The sequence below is a fragment of the Bufo gargarizans genome, chromosome 1 (genome assembly GCF_014858855.1).
Source record: "Bufo gargarizans isolate SCDJY-AF-19 chromosome 1, ASM1485885v1, whole genome shotgun sequence".
Lineage (NCBI taxonomy): Eukaryota > Metazoa > Chordata > Amphibia > Anura > Bufonidae > Bufo > Bufo gargarizans.
Window position 1 is genome coordinate 323,015,639 of NC_058080.1, and position 17,499 is coordinate 323,033,137.

At 39.8% G+C, this 17,499-nt stretch overlaps 1 protein-coding gene across 3 annotated transcripts in view; it reads left to right on the forward strand.

Moving 5' to 3' along the window:
* The window catches only part of ADGRL3 (adhesion G protein-coupled receptor L3), an 807,408-nt gene that overhangs the window by 410,451 nt on the left and 379,458 nt on the right, over window positions 1–17,499 (forward strand). For all 3 annotated transcript variants that reach the window (XM_044305816.1, XM_044305825.1, XM_044305834.1), the window contains exon 13: window positions 8,174–8,382. In XM_044305816.1, coding sequence (XP_044161751.1) covers window positions 8,174–8,382 — 209 coding nt within the window. The remainder of the gene's footprint in view (window positions 1–8,173; window positions 8,383–17,499) is intronic.

Genomic DNA, 17,499 nt, shown 5'->3' on the forward strand with positions numbered 1-17,499 from the left:
TAGATTCTCCCGTGTTCCACCCCAAATAAATATGATATCATCTATGTATCTCCGCCATAGGACCAGGTTCGCCCCCAATTCGGGCTCGATGTTGGTAGCCTCCCAATTGTGCCAGAAACAAATTTGCATAACTGGGGGCAAACCTGGTACCCATGGCGGTTCCCCTCCTCTGTACATAGAATTGGTCAGAGAAGAGGAAGTAGTTATGGTGCAGAATATGTTCTACACCATCTAATACATAGTTAACCTGATTCACATTCCACAATTTGTTTCCAGATAATTGTTCTCTCAAAGCCGTAATGCCCTGATTGTGATCGATGATAGTGTAGAGAGACTGGACGTCCAAGGTACCCATAATCCAATGGTCCTGGACGTCCAGGCTCTCCACAGTACCCACGATCTCTGTCGTATCACGTATATAGGATTTTATTTTTCTCACCTCCGGTTGGAGCAAGGTATCTATATATCGTGACAGGTTTACGGTCAAAGATCCAATGCCCGAAATAATAGGGCGGCCTGGTGGGTCCACAATGTTTTTGTGGACCTTTGGTAAACAATAGAAAATGGGTAATCTACCTGGTGTGTCCATAATGAAGTTAAATTCCTGTTGTGTCAAAATTTCCTGTTGTAATCCTCTTTTACATAGAAGGGAGAGTTCCTGTCTAAAACTCTCTGTAGGGTCTTTTTTTAGGGGGGTGTATGTGGTCTGGTCTTTTAGTTGTCTGAGGCATTCAATGTTATATTGATCCTCTCCCCAGATCACAATCGCTCCCCCTTTATCCGCTGGGCGGATAACTACTTTTTCATTTTTTTGTAGTTCCCTTATAGCATTCATTTCTCCATTTGTTAAGTTATTTCTATATCCTTTTTTTATTTTTAATTTTTCTAAATCTGCTTCCACACTTTTTTGGAATGCAGCTATTTCAGGGCCTATTTCAGCTCTAGGGAATTTTTTTGATTTGTTTCTTAACTGTGTATGGATATAAGAATCTTTTGTTTGTTGTTCCACAGTCGGTGGATTTTTTAAGAAATATTTTTTTAAACAGATTTTTCGAACAAACTTCTGAATACCTATATAGGTATCGAATTTGTTCAAGGTGGCTGATGGTGCAAATTTTAGGCCCTTATTTAAAAGTGTAATCTGTGTAGAAGTGAGATTAATTGTGCTCAAATTAATAATGTTATCATTCAATTTTAATGATGATTCCTGTGTTCGCCTCTTTCTCTGTGATCTTCGTGTCTTCTTTTTGTTTGCTGATTTTCCCTGTATTGGTGGTTCTCCCAAGTGTTCCCTAAGTAATAATTGTCCTGTGTATTCGATGTCCATCTTTCGTGTCTTCCTATATCCATTTTGGATGTGTTTGGTTTTTCTGTTCTCGTAGTGCCCTGTGTCTTAAATTGTATGGTGTCCTGTGTGTGTGAGGGGGTGTTTTTCTGTGACTCACTGGTTGAGATTGTTTTTGTTTCAACCGTGGTGAGTGGTGAGGGGGGGTATGATCTAAAAAAGAAACATCAGCCAAGGTTTCATATCTGTTTTGAGTTGGTATATTATATCTCTTTGGTTCTTTCTGTTCTTTATTTTTAGACTGGGGATTTTCTTCTATGTGTTCTTCTCTATCATATTTTTTCTCATCTTTCCTATTTATGTTTTTATATTTTTTTGTTTTTTTAGCTATAATTTCCTGCTCTGTTTTATCCAGGCTTTTATGTAATCTCTCCTGCCAAGTTTCATACATTTGATCCTTTGGAAATTTTTCTAATTTTGTTTTTAACTTCATTATTTTTCAGACATACTGTCTAAAATCACAGTTCTCCTTTTAATAATAAGTTCCATAAGAGCACGTGATTGTGTAGACAATAGATCCTCCCATTCTCTATCAAAATCTTCCCCTATTAAGTCCTGTGCTGGGATCTTGCCGATTTGTAGGCCTTTGGGGATTTTATTGTGGTTTAAATATAACTGTAGGGAGCGTATTTCCCAGATTTGTCTTAGTTTTTTACGTAATAAATCTTCCAAATCTCGGAATGTCTCCACTATAGATCTCTCCTCTAGATTACTATTATTTTCTCCCTCCATATCTTCAAAGCTGTAATTTTCTGCCTTGCGTTGTTTCGTCTCCATATAATTCCATATATCCATGATGAGTGCAGGGGGAGCTTGATCCCAATGGGTGATTGGATTAAGTAGAAATATTATTATAGAGATCCGCTCACCCCTGCTCTCTCAAGGTAGGTGCACCAACCAAATTTGAGACACCCCTCAAAATTGGATTAAATATAAAAAAGAAATATGGATGGGCACTCGTATGTGGAATTAAAGGACAGGATTTATTGAAACATACAAAAAAAGACAGCAATAAAACAATAATAAAAGTTATATAAAATATAGAAATTATTCTCTAAGCAGAGGCTATCCAATCCAGTTGATCTCACTGGAATATGTTCCAGTACTAGGTATATAAGAGGTCACACTGGATAGGCGGCCTCTACCAGAAAAAACAGCTTATTCAATCTTCTATACCCTTAAAAATGCATTAAACATTGTAATCCTATGTCCAAATAAAATACATTTGAGTATTCTACGTTGATGTATTAACCTAAGTGAATAGACTATTATGAAAGCACAGATATATCAACTATGTTTCCTATTATGAATACACAATAACACTGTGTGTGTCAATTTGTATCCTGTTAAATAAGCGCAGGTATCGCTAATGTCCCGGTAACTTCTCCTGTGAGACTGGCAATCTTTGTAAAGAGTGTGAGTCTCTATATATTTCCAATGCAGTTCCAGCGGAGGGTTTAAGATGAAATGGCCAAATATAGATCGTCGGTTTCTTCGGTCTTATTAACCTACTGCCTCTTGATTCTTTACCCACTATGTGGGCTTACCTTTTGCCTGATTTTCTACTTTCCTGGGAGTAAAAAGACGGTCTCTGCTCTGTGCTGTAAGCCGGCGTCCCGGCTATAGAGTCCGTCACGTCCCACGTGTGTTGCGCAGCTACTTCCAACAGCTGACTTGGTATAGGAGCTGCGTGCTTGTGATCTCAGGCGCAGGTTAGATGACGTATTGGAGATCTTTTCCAAAATAGTGGCAGTTATTCCTCTTTAAAGTGCACTTTTCTTTCATGAAGAGCGGGGTATTCTTCTAATTAATCACCAAACGCGTTTCGGGGAGACGCTGTCCCCTTCCTCAGTGGCATACCCCGACCTTGTAAATTCACTTCTTTTATACCTGTTCTTAGTCTTACTCAAAGTCCGGTTCGGACCTGGAGTTCTGACAAAAAACCGGTCTGGCTTGAATTCTCTGGATTGAGTTGTTTTGTGATATTGCGGTTTATTTGTGATATTCATGCAGTTTTTTTCATGCGGTTTTTTTCATGAAGATGCGTTTTTTTCTTTAATAGTTACAGCTTTGTATTTCTAGTCTATTCCATTGTTTGATTTTCAAAAAATACCATTTTATTCTCAAAGTGTATATTTTAATATAGGAATTTCTATGTGTTGGTATGTATTTCTATATACCACTCTATATATTAGTATATATTTCTACATACCAATCTCTTGCGTGCATATTTTTATCACATTTAAAAATATATATATTACTCAATAAAATCAGTAGATAATACATATAGAAAAAATTCGTAGATAATACATATAGAAAAAATTCATAAAAAATCTTAAAAAATGAATAAAATAAACAGCTTTTAATATATGGAGTTCTTATTAACCGGATAGATCTATTTGTCATATTCTTATTCTATTTGTGTGGATCTTATTTAATATTCTACATATAATGCAGATTCTTGCCAGAGGGAATATTCCAAAATGATGCAGATGGGGCATCCACTAAGGCATTTATGCAGAGGAACAAGTACAACGTTCTGGAATGGCCATCTCAGCCCAGACCTGAATATAATTGAAAATCTGTGGTGTGACTTAAAGAGAGCTGTCCATGCTCGGAAGCCATCAAACCTGAATGAACTAAAGATGTTTTGTAAAGAGGAATGGTCCAAAATACCTTCAACCAGAATCCAGACTCTCATTGGAACCTACAGGAAGCATTTAGAGGCTGGAATTTCTGCAAAAGGAGGATCTACTAAATATTGATTTGATTACTTTTTTGTGGTGCCCAAATTTATGCACCTGCCTAATTTTGTTTAAACAATTATAGCCCACTTTCTGTAAATCCAATAAACTTCATTTCACTTCTCAAATATCACAGTGTGTCTCCTACAGGGAGTGCAGAATTATTAGGCAAGTTGTATTTTTGAGGATTAATTTTATTATTGAACAACAACCATGTTCTCAATGAACCCAAAAAACTCATTAATATCAAAGCTGAATATTTTTGGAAGTAGTTTTTAGTTTTAGCTATTTTAGGGGGATATCTGTGTGTGCAGGTGACTATTACTGTGCATAATTATTAGGCAACTTAACAAAAAACAAATATATACCCATTTCAATTATTTATTTTTACCAGTGAAACCAATATAACATCTCCACATTCACAAATATACATTTCTGACATTCAAAAACAAAACAAAAACAAATCAGTGACCAATATAGCCACCTTTCTTTGCAAGGACACTCAAAAGCCTGCCATCCATGGATTCTGTCAGTGTTTTGATCTGTTCACCATCAACATTGCGTGCAGCAGCAACCACAGCCTCCCAGACACTGTTCAGAGAGGTGTACTGTTTTCCCTCCTTGTAAATCTCACATTTGATGATGGACCACAGGTTCTCAATGGGGTTCAGATCAGGTGAACAAGGAGGCCATGTCATTAGATTTTCTTCTTTTATACCCTTTCTTGCCAGCCACGCTGTGGAGTACTTGGACGCGTGTGATGGAGCATTGTCCTGCATGAAAATCATGTTTTTCTTGAAGGATGCAGACTTCTTCCTGTACCACTGCTTGAAGAAGGTGTCTTCCAGAAACTGGCAGTAGGACTGGGAGTTGAGCTTGACTCCATCCTCAACCCGAAAAGGCCCCACAAGCTCATCTTTGATGATAACAGCCCTAACCAGTACTCCACCTCCACCTTGCTGGCGTCTGAGTCGGACTGGAGCTCTCTGCCCTTTACCAATCCAGCCACGGGCCCATCCATCTGGCCCATCAAGACTCACTCTCATTTCATCAGTCCATAAAACCTTAGAAAAATCAGTCTTGAGATATTTCTTGGCCCAGTCTTGACGTTTCAGCTTGTGTGTCTTGTTCAGTGGTGGTCGTCTTTCAGCCTTTCTTACCATGGCCATGTCTCTGAGTATTGCACACCTTGTGCTTTTGGGCACTCCAGTGATGTTGCAGCTCTGAAATATGGCCAAACTAGTGGCAAGTGGCATCTTGGCAGCTGCACGCTTGACTTTTCTCAGTTCATGGGCAGTTATTTTGCGCCTTGGTTTTTCCACACGCTTCTTGCGACCCTGTATATGATATATTTAACTGACATTTTTTATCGTAACAACCAACGATTTATACAGGAAAATCATGACGATTAACAAGGTTGCCCAAACTTTCGCATCCCACTGTAAATGGTGTGTGGTATTTAAACAGTAACTATATATGTTACTGACGAATTATAAAATAATTGTTAAAGCCCTCAAAAGAAGCTGCACCTGGGTAGCCCTGGTATATTTATCATCATATAAAATAAAAAGGACCCCTTCTCTAATATCTATATGATAAAAGAGGATAGGATGCGTTGTAAGTCAAATTGGAACAAAGCTTAGGGTTAAAATGTAGGATACCTGTCCAGACTGGAAGGATAAAGCTCAAAACTATAGTAAACACTTCTCAGTGTCATGGTGATAATATTGTACTAGAAAAATGGTGACAGCATTAGGTGTCAAAGAGGAGAAAGGGTACAACAGACCTCAACCTGCTGATGTGTGCAAGAGATTTGCAACAAAACAAATGAAGGTAATTCATTGAGCCGTTCAGGTTTCAGCAGCATAATCTATTGTAGCTCGTTCTGTAATATAAAGCTATTCCAATCTATCCAGCGAGGAAATTGCCTTATAAGGCTAGTTTCACATAGCACTAGGGATCCAGCAGGCTTTTCCTGCAGGGAATTGCCAGAAGCTTGAAAGTCTCCATACAGCTCCATTAACTATAATAGGGACCAGCAGAGATCCGGCCGCAAATATGATGAGAATCGTCCAGAACTGCCTGCCAGATTCCTAGCACTAGTGTGAAACTAGCCTAAGCTCAATTCAAAAAACTAACGAGCACTAGGAATTCCCCCCAGTGTGTCTCATTAACTAGTTTCCCTATAAGTTGTGCCCTATTGTGATCAATATCCCATACGTATTTGAAGTGATTAATATAGACGGCTCTACTGTTCAAGCAAATGGTAGAGGTGCAAAACTGCTAAATCTGACTCACCCAGTCTCTTCCCATACATGTTCCAAAATTCTCCTCTTGAGTTCTCTAAAGGTTTTGCACCTGTCTAATCACCGTCTTTGTAACAGCCTTCACATGGTCGCTTTTACAACAAATTTAAGTAAATAGGGAAATACCGGGTATCAAACAATAGGACATGTCCTATTATTGTCCATTTTCAAGGCAGGACAGACCCCATTGAAATCAATGGGATCCTCTTTTATGGCCGTTTAGGCAGGAGTGCACCCATCTAATGGCTGTTAAGAAAAGGTACAACAAAAGTTATTCAGGGGTTAAAATAAAATAAAAAAAATCTCATCTGATCCACTTGCACACCCAGGGACACTCACTTCTCATTGCAGGCTTTAAGACCTGATGCTTTAAGGGTGGTGATGTCATATAATATGGCATCATCACTCTGGGAAAACCGGTCCTACTACCCCCAGTGGGGAGCAAGTGTTCTATCACATGCAAGTGGATAAGGTGAGTATTTTTGTATGGATCTGTTGATACTGCAAGGATTGGAGGGCACAAATATATCTAATGAGAGACACTAAGGGCTCATTATTTATATTAAGGGTCCAGTAAGGAACATATATTTATACAGGGGTCACTATGAGGCCATTATTCTACTGGGGGACACTATGGGGACAATATTCATACTGGGGGCATTAGGGGGGCTATTTCATGCCCAGGAGCAGTCTGGGGGGTGGGGCATAAAAGATACTGCTGGCACTTTTAGGGTTTGGGATGTAAAAAAAATAAAATAATCAATGGAACTGGGGCAAAATGGATGCAAAACAGCCATTGAAAACTGATATACTGGATTCACACACTGATGCAAAATGGCAATGAAAAACTGATAGTGTATTTGTTTTTACTGGTCATTTTTTGAATTTGTGAATGTACCTAAGGGGGGAAAAAAATCTAATACAAACAGCTAAGAATGACCACATTATATTTTGGCTACAAACATATCATAATTACTATTTAAAGTAACCAATTAATTAAACTAAAAATAAATACTTAAGACATTCCCTTTAAGAGCTCATTCACACATCAGTGATTCACGAGTCCATCGTTTTAGCACGGAAGCTATTTTGTCCATGTTTACGGATCAATTACGCCCATAGTCCATGGGTCAATAAAAAAAAAAACATGTCCGCAACACGAATGCCATCCTCATTTCATCTGTGTTTCTTGGACTATTAAGAGGAGATGTTCTGAAAATTAATTTTCATCGGTGCAGTGTCCGTGGAGCACGGAAGACACATAGGGAGCAAAATATGGATACATGGACCAAACGGATTCTGCACAGAAATATTCATGGCTGAATCACTGACCATTTCATCACGGACGTGTGATTGAGGCCTAAAGTTGGGCTTCCATAACTTAGTTGTGTCTGGCTCCAGCATGAAACAACTAAGGCCGGGTTCACCGTTTATTTTTCTGTTCTTCTGATCCATCAGAAGAATAGATAAAGAAAAAAATGTATCCTGTATGTTAAGCATCCATTATGCTCATTTGTACACAGTCGGCATCCATTTTAGCCATTTCCATCTGAGATCTGCATGCAGGATCCATTCTTTTTCTTTAGATTTCAGTTCTTCTGATGGATCAGAAGAACAGAAAAGTTAAAGGTGATGTGAACTTGGCTGAACCAGGCACAAGTTACATATTTGAACTGAGAAGAGTATGTCACTAGTATTTAATGTTACTTTAACTCGTGTATGTGTACTTATCCTTCGTACAATCACTATTCTGTTTTCTTTCTTTCTCAAATTTTTAGGTGAGATAAGAGTTGCATTTGTCCTGTACAATAACCTGGGGCGCTACCTGTCCACGGAGAATGCCAGCATAAAACTGGGAGTTGAAGCTTTGACTACAAATCATACAGTTGTTGTTAATTCTCCTATCATTACTGCTGCAGTATATAAAGAATCAACTAGCAAGTTGTATTTAACTGAACCAGTGATATATACTGTTAAACACATTAGGGTGAGTGGTTTTGTTTTTCCCAAGGTAGGAATGTGCATGTGAAATAAACATTATTGCATTTAAGTCATTAGTAAACATAAATGTGAAAATATAGTAATGTCACATCTAAACTATAACAAAATAAAACTAACAAATATCTTTTAGTCTCTCTTCCGTTGTTCTCATCCATCAGAAGAACAGAAAAAAAAACAAATAATGGATCATCCACATCCGTTATGCACAATTTGCATCCGTTTTAGCCATTTCCATCTGAGATCTGTTTTTTTTAGATGGAAGAAGAGTGGAAAATGAAACAGTGATGTGAATCCAGCCTTATTTAAATATCCAACACTTAGGCTGGTTTCAGACAAGCGAGTGTCACACTCTGGACTCGCAGTGCAGTCCCCATCCTGAACTTCCAGAACTGCCTGGGTCGCATAGCATTATATTGATTTATGATGCTATGTAACTCTTACAGTTCTGGAATGTATTGGATAACACTGACAGCATTATTACATAGTATCATAAATCAGTATAATGCTATACGATCCTGGCAGTGCTGAAAGTTCAGGACGGGAGCTGCGCTGCGAGTCCGGAGCGTGACACTCACTTGTCTTGAAGGGTTCTTAGGCTGGGTTTACAAATGACTTGATTAGCTGTGCATTTTCTGCAGCAGAGAATCTGCAGCCTTTCTGCTTCTAATCTGACGCAATTTCATTTTTTGCATTGGAAAGGGTGAAATATGCAATTAAATCTGCAATGTAAATTCATATGGTGCAGATTTAAAATCCGCATCACAGTTCAGTTTCTGCTGTGAATTTTTTCTTTCACATGTGTCTATTGCTGAAAGCTCATTCACTTTGCTGGTACTGGACAACGCTGCACATTTGCCGCACGATAATCCATAATAGCAAATCTACAGCTATGTGTGAACCCAGCCTAAGGCCTCATGCACACAACAGTATTTTTTCACGGTCCGCAAAAACGGGGTCCGTGATCCGTAACCGTTTTTTTCGTCCGTGGGTCTTCCTTGATTTTTGGAGGATCCACGGACATGAAAAAAAAGTCGTTTTGGTGTCCGCCTGGCCGTGCGGAGCCAAAAGGTTCCGTCCTGAATTACAATGCAAGTCAATGGGGACGGATCTGTTTGACGTTGACACATTTCAAACGGATCCGTCCCCATTGACTTTCAATTTAAAGTCTGGAGTCCCTTTTTATACCATCTGATCGGAGTTTTCTCCAATCCGATGGCATATTTTAACTTGAAGCGTCCCCATCACCATAGGAACGCCTCTATGTTAGAATATACTGTCGGATATGAGTTACATCGTGAAAACTCATTTCCGACAGTATATTCTAACACAAAGGCATTCCCATGGTGATGGGGACGCTTCTAGTTAGAATATACTACAAACTGTGTACATGACTGCCCCCTGCTGCCTGGCAGCACCCGATCTCTTACAGGGGGCCGTGATCAGCACAATTAACCCCTCAGGTGCCACACCTGAAGGGGTTAATTGTACTATCATATCCCCCTGTAAAAGATCAGGGCTGCCAGGCAGCAGGGGGCAGACCCCCCCCCCCCCCCAGTTTGAATATCATTGGTGGCCAGTGCGGCCCCCCCCTCCCTGTATTGTAATAAATAGTTGGTGGCACAGTGTGCGCCCCCCATCGCCCCCCCCCTTCCTCCCTGTATTGTAATAATTATTCATTGGTGGCACAGTGTGCGCCCCCCATCGGCCCCCCCTCCCTCTATAGCATTAACAACATTGGTGGTGGCCAGTGTGCGGCCTCCCATCTCCCCCCCCCCATCATTGGTGGCAGCGGAGTTCCGATCGGAGTCCCACTTTAATCACTGGGGCTCCGATCGGTAACCATGGCAACCAGGACGCTACTGCAGCCCTGGTTGCCATGGTTACTTAGGAATAGTACAATAGTAAAAGATTCATACTTACCTGGGAGCTGCGATGTCTGTGTCCGGCCGGGAGCTACTCCTACTGGTAAGTGACAGGTCTGTGCGGCGCATTGCTGTCACTTACCAGTAGGTGGAGCTCCCGGCCGGACACAGACATCGCAGCTCCCAGGTAAGTATGACTCTTTTACTATTGTACTATTGCTAAGTAACCATGACAACCAGGGCTGCAGTAGCGTCCTGGTTGCCATGGTTACCGATCGGAGCCCCAGCGATTAAACTGGGACTCCGATCGGAACTCCGCTGCCACCAATGATCGGGGGGGGGGGGGGGGGGGCGATGGGGGGCGCACACTGTAAAAGCTTTTATGCAGACGGATCTTCGGATCCGTCTTTATGAAAGTAACCTACGGCCACGGATCACGGACACGGATGCCAATCTTGTGTGCATCCGTGTTCTTTCACGGACCCATTGACTTGAATGGGTCCGTGAACCGTTGTCTGTCCAAAAAATAGGACAGGTCGTATTTTTTTGACGGACAGGATACACGGATCACGGTCTCGGCTGCAAAACGGAGCATTTTCCGATTTTTCCACGGACCCATTGAAAGTCAATAGGTCCGCGAAAAAAAAACGGAAAACGGCACAACGGCCACGGATGCACACAACGGTCGTGTGCATGAGGCCTAAGGGTACAACCACACAGTCAGGTTTCTGCAAGCAGTTTTGCAAGTCTCATGCAGACGTCCGTGTCAGTTTTGGATCAGTGGTAACACGGAGCGTGTTCAATCTGTGTTTTCTCCCGTAACAGATCCGTGTTGGGTCCATGGGTCCATTTTTTGCTGTCCGTGTTGCATCCGTGTTTCACTAACACTCAACAGCTGAGTTATTTTTTTCTAAGAATCTCTTGTTAATGATCCGTGAAACACGGATGCAACACGGATGGCATCCGTGGTTTTCATGGACCCATAGACTATAAGGGGCATGATGGATCCGTGAACACGGACAAAATAGAACATGCATCTGTGGTAAAAAAAAAATTACCAACGGACCGTGCTGAAACACTGATGTGTGAATGCACAAGTTAAAATGAATAGGGACGTGTGCTGTCCGTGGAGAACACGTTCAGGACACGTCCGGGAAACACTGACGTCTGCATGAGGCTTAAATCAGGAATGGAGCTTAAAAGGAGTGAAAATATAAAGACCAGATATGATTTATCCTCTTTTTTTTTCATTCACTCTTGGTTTTGGCTGCCAAAACTGCATGCAGAAATCTGACTATGTGACCTTACCCTAAGACCACCTGCACATGCGTGCAGGTGAGCACACATAAGAGCTGCACAAATTTCCGTGCCTATTTATGTGCATTTCAGATTTTAGTGTGGATTAGATGCTTTTTTGCCGCAGATCTCACCTTTGCATTGAAAATTGTGAAATCTGCAGCTAATAAGACGAACATAATTGACATGATAGGGATTTGGAAATCCGCAATGCAGGTCAATTTCCCTATGGAAACAATCCACAAAGTTTACATTAGATTTGTGTAATCACATACACTTTTTGGAAATACACTCTCATACACTTTGCTGGTACTGTACTTCACTGTGATTTTTTTTGCACAGGAATCCGTGCATATTCCACAATGTGTGCAAGTAGCTTTGGGGTAAGGTCCAATTGGGTGGATCTGACATGGCGATCCGTTGTTTCTCACTGCAAAACTGTGCAGCCATTGCAATTGACCATGTGGTTTTGCAGCTGAAACAGCTGTTTGCTAGCAAACTGCAAGCAGCTGCTTAACGGGAATGTGTTGTCAGAAAATGATCTACTGTGTAACTCAAGTTTTTATGTTAAAAATATTTTTTTTACAGTCACGAGAATAGAACTGATTTTTAGTTGCAGAACCTTGTGTGAAGGCATCCTTATTAAATAGTTACATAATGAATACAGTTGAAAAAATATATACTGTAAGTCAATCAGGTTTAACCAAATGGTGATGTGAATTTTAGAACAGGGGAGACCCAGACATATTATTTCATAAGCATTCATGTTATTTAATTTTGAGAATATATGTAAGCCTTTTTTAAACTGCCCACTGTTCCTGCTGGACCATCTCCTGAGGTAGACTATTCCACAGATTTACAGATTTTCAGTAAAGAAGGTGTGATGCCTCCGGCGACTGAACTTTCCTCCAGACAGAAGCAGTGCCCCCTTGTCTTTTGAGAGGTTTTTAAATGGAACAGTTTTTCACCATATTTTTGGTATAGCCCATTTATGTATTTTTATAGGTTAATCATGTCCCCTCTTAGCTACCTTTTCTCAAGACTATATGAAGTTAATTAATTTAATTTTTCCTCATAACTAAGACTGCCCATGCCCCTTATGAGTTTAGTTGCTCTTTTTTGTACTTTTTCTAACTCCACTGTTGCCCAGAACTGAACTGCATATTCCAGATGAGGCCGCACCAATGCTTTGTAAAGTGGTAGTATTACACACCTGTCCCCTCAAGTCCATGTCTCATTTAATACATGTCAATATCCTGCTAGCCATGCTAGACTTTGAAGCAGCTGATTAACATTGTATGCTGTTATTTAATCAATGATTTACAAGTACACCCAAATCCTTCTCTACAAATGACTCTCCCAGTGTTATTCACCTTAGGAAATATGATGCATGTGTATTACATTTAACCACATTGAACCTTATTTGCCAATATAATGAAGTACGGACGGCACTCCTCGTCTTCTGTAGGTCCCGGTGCTCGAGTCAGGGAAAGACAGCCCACTTGAATCACTGAATAAGACCGGCACTCGGATATAGTTGAAGAAAGCTGCTTTATTCAAGCATTAGACGATCAAAAGCAGAGAACAAATGAATAGATAAACAGCGACACGTGTTTCGGCTCTATGAGCCTTTGTCAAGCCTAATACATCCATGTAAACTAGAGATTTAAATAGTGCGCCGTACCTGACGCTGAGAGCGTGGTGAGGTCACATCTCCATGACTACCAGTATCAACAAATCATTATGTGCAGGAATTCATGTCATTCCTGCACCGGATCGAAATAAAGAGGTATGCTACAAAGTCATGAAATTGCTACAAACAATTGACACATACTTAGATACTTTGTGTATATATAACCCCATTATGTGGGTATTTTAGACATATATATAACTATCAAATGAAAAGGTATATTACAATTTCATGACATTGTTACAAACAATTGACACATATTCAGATGCTACATATAACTACTACATATATATGTAACAAGGTTGAATGTATCGATCCAATAAGGAAAGAGAAAGGAAAAAGGAAAAACAGGTGAGCTGTCAGTATGAGACTGCTGAAGAAAATTATATATATCACAATTCATATAGAATAGAATTACATATGACAGTAAACGCTGGCTGTGATCTTGAATTTCTTCTATTTTGGCTTCTATTATTTTTTCTGAGACTATAAAGAAAAAACTATCATAAAAAATATATCTTTTTTTGTATATATATATATATATACATATACCTAAAAAGGAGAAAAATAATATTATTATATTATTCACAGGAATGCATTCAAATCGTACTCTCGATTGAGACCTCTGGGCTCAATGGTCTGTAAAGTATGTATCCAGAAACTCTCACGTTTTTTGAGCATAAGAATTCTATTGCCACCTCTACGTGCTGGCAACACTTGCTCAATAATTTGAAATCTCAATTGAGATACATTGTGGGAACATCTGTCAAAATGAAGGGGAACCGGCAATAGAAGATTTTTTTTCCTTATTGTAGATTTATGGTTGCTAAATCTATCCTTCATTCTGACAGACGTTTCGCCAATGTATATCAGACCGCATGGGCACTTTAGTAAATACACAACAAAATTGCTGTCACAAGTAAAAAAACCTCTTATTGGAAACTGCTTCCCAGTGTGTGGATGAGAAAAAGTCTCACCTCTAATCACAGCTGAGCAATGCACACAATGCAAACAGGGAAAAGTTCCCTTTTTTGGAGTGGATAAAAAAAGTTGACGTGGCATAGTGGAACCTCCTATGTCTGCTTTTACAATGGTATCACGAATGTTTTTCGTTCTCTTATAGCAGATCATGGGAGGTTCACTAAATTCAACAATGTCGGGATAGGCCGTACGCATAATTCCCCAGTGCTTATTAATGACATGACGAAATTTATTGATGAAAGGATGGTATTTGACAATAAAGGGTAAACGTTTACCGGCCCTGCTATGCTTGTGAATAATTGGGCTACTACATTTTTGTAATTCCTGCTCTAGAAGTGGCCTAGGGTAGCCTCTTGCTGAAAATTTTTTTGTCATCTCACTTAATCTGATCTGTCTGATGGGTTCATCTGATACAATTCTCTTAACCCGCTGAAATTGTGAGTATGGTAGAGATTTCTTGACAAAAGGTGAATGGTTACTTGAAAAATGTAACAAACTGTTCTTGTCAGTCTTCTTTATATACAAATCAGTATGAATCTGATTGTCTTGGCCTTTAATCACCAATGTGTCAAGAAAATTAATCTGTGTTAAATCACTTTGAATCGTGAAGGACAATTCTGGCCATATGTTATTCATTTCCTGAGCAAAATTATTTAAAGACTCGATGCCGCCCCGCCATATGCAAAAAATATCGTCTATAAAACGACGCCAAAATATACAATGCTGTATATATAATGGATTTGTATATACAAAATTTTCTTCAAACCAAATCATATAGCTATTTGCATATGGCGGTGCGGCATGCGAGCCCATCGCGGTACCCCGCTTCTGCTGGAAGAAGGTATCCTGGAATAAAAAATAATTCTCTCTTAACACCAATTCAAGTAATTGCAGAAAAAATTCTCGTTCATGTACCGTGTATTGAGATGATTCCAGGATACATTCAACCGCAATTAATCCTTTAGTATGTTCAATGGATGTATACAAACTGCATACATCCATTGTGACCAGAAGGTCTCCTGTCTCAAGATGTAATTCATTGATGCTAGACAAAAAATGATTAGTGTCTAACAAAAAAGAATAAGAATTCTTTATCAGAGGGGTTAAAACCTTCTCAATCAACATAGCTGGTGCAGACAGTATAGATTCATTAGAAGCCACGATAGGTCGACCAGGGGGCGCTGTCAAATTTTTGTGGATCTTTGGTAAAGTATACAAGATAGGGGTAACTGGATATTGATTGATCAAAAATTGACACAGCTTCTCCTCGAGACCACATCTGTCCTTATATTTCTCTATAATTAATATCAATTTACGTTTAATTTCAAAAACGGGATCACTATTTAAAGCACAATATTATTTGCCAAGTTGATGCCCAAACACTCAGATTGTCCTAGTCAGCTTGTGGTTTATTGACGTTCTCCATAGACTGCACAATACTACATAGCAAGGTGTCATCTGCAAAAATAGAAACAGTGCAATTAACCACACCTGTATATCAATAATAAATAAGTTAAATAATAAGAGACCCTGCACTGAACCTTGGTGTACACCACTTGTAATTTCCTGATACATAAAACCACAGAATTGAATAGTCATGTTTTTCTCATAACTATATTTATTTAAAAAAATACAAGATTTCAGCAGTTTTTGGACTGGCCACTAAGTCTAATAATAGGTACCATTCGATTGTATGTACAGACACATCTCAGCAGTCACACCAAGCAGGAGTTCATGGAATCAAATGAAACTTTAAGTGTGAGTGTAATGATCATATACATAAGTGATAAGTTTGTTGGGGAAAAAACTGTACAAATGAAAGGAGGCTCTAGTATCCCATTGTTGAGAGTGTCATTGTAGTGATTTACAGCCATATCAGGAAAGGAGAGGGGAGAGATTGAGGACAATGATGAGTGTGTCTGTAAGTGTATGAGGATCAATGGTCTGTAGATTTCTGAAAATGTAATAAGTAATAAGTAAGAGTGTGCTGGGATGGGTGAAGATTAGTTTGAGTGAAGGAGATGATGTTGTGGTCTGAGAGCTGGAGAGGTGAGTTTTTTTAAAGTTGGATATTGAACAAAGCTGGAAGAAGACCAGGTCAAGTGTGTTACCGTCTTTATGTGTCTGAGAGTTAGAAAGTTCTGAAAGGCGAGGGGAGGAGAAGGGAGAGGAGGTTAGAGATAGGGTTGGTAATTCTGAGGACAGGAAGTGTGGTAGCCATCCAGCAAAGTGATCCAGGAACTGGGTGGGTGAGCCAGGGGAGCGGTATACAATTTCTAGTGTGAGAGAGAGTAATAACTATACAGTCCCCACCCTGGGCTAATTTGCTATACTTGCACCAGATAGCAAAAAAATACATGTAAAATATAACTTTTATTACCTAGTTTAAGATAGTATAAATATTGCTGTTAGTGACTACAGCCTTAAAACTAGCTAGCAATAGTATCTATTCTAATGTATTTGCCGCACTGAGGCACTGTGATGTGTGTACTGTCCACAGTAGTCCTCCTATTGCCGCTTCAAATACTCTGCGTAGTCAGTTGTATTCACTGACGTTCCTTGTAGCATAAATCACCAGTCCTAGACCTCTAAAAATTGTTAACTGCCCCCAACATGTTTTGCCAGTCACTCTGGCTTCATCAGGGGTAATGGCTACTTTCATTCAAAGAAGGGAATGAGAGTGATGGAACTAGGGATGATGTCTTGGGGACAGGAATATGCCAACTCTGCCACCATGTCTTTTGTCAGGTCTGGTGTTATGGGAGAAGTGTAGGCCGCTGAATCCAGGTTTCAGTAAGGACCAGCAGGTTAAGAGAGTTTGTAAGAAGGACGTTTTAAATGTAGGGGAGCTTGTTACACACAGACCGTAGATTCCAGAGTACACAATTAAAAGAGGGAAGAGAAGGAGGATAACGAATGTTAATGAGTTTAGCAGTTTTTCTATGTAAGATGGGGAGAGGTTGACGTTGGAAGAGGGTGGGCCGGGGTTAAGAGAGATATACCAGCCAGGGACATGATGGGATGAGATGATTCAGGATGGTGAATAAAGCATGGGAGCTGTACATGGGGGAGTGAAGGAGAGAGGGGCTGATGTGAATAGAAGGTAATGAAGGAGGAACAGGGAGGTGAATGTGGAGGTAAAAAGCACATGAGAAAGTGAACATTGAGACAAGGCACATTATTAAGGAAGAGTATGAAAATGTGTAATTCTCCTAACCTACCTGTCTCCTAACCTGTCTAATTGCCATGGTTAACTGCATGACACTTAGCGACA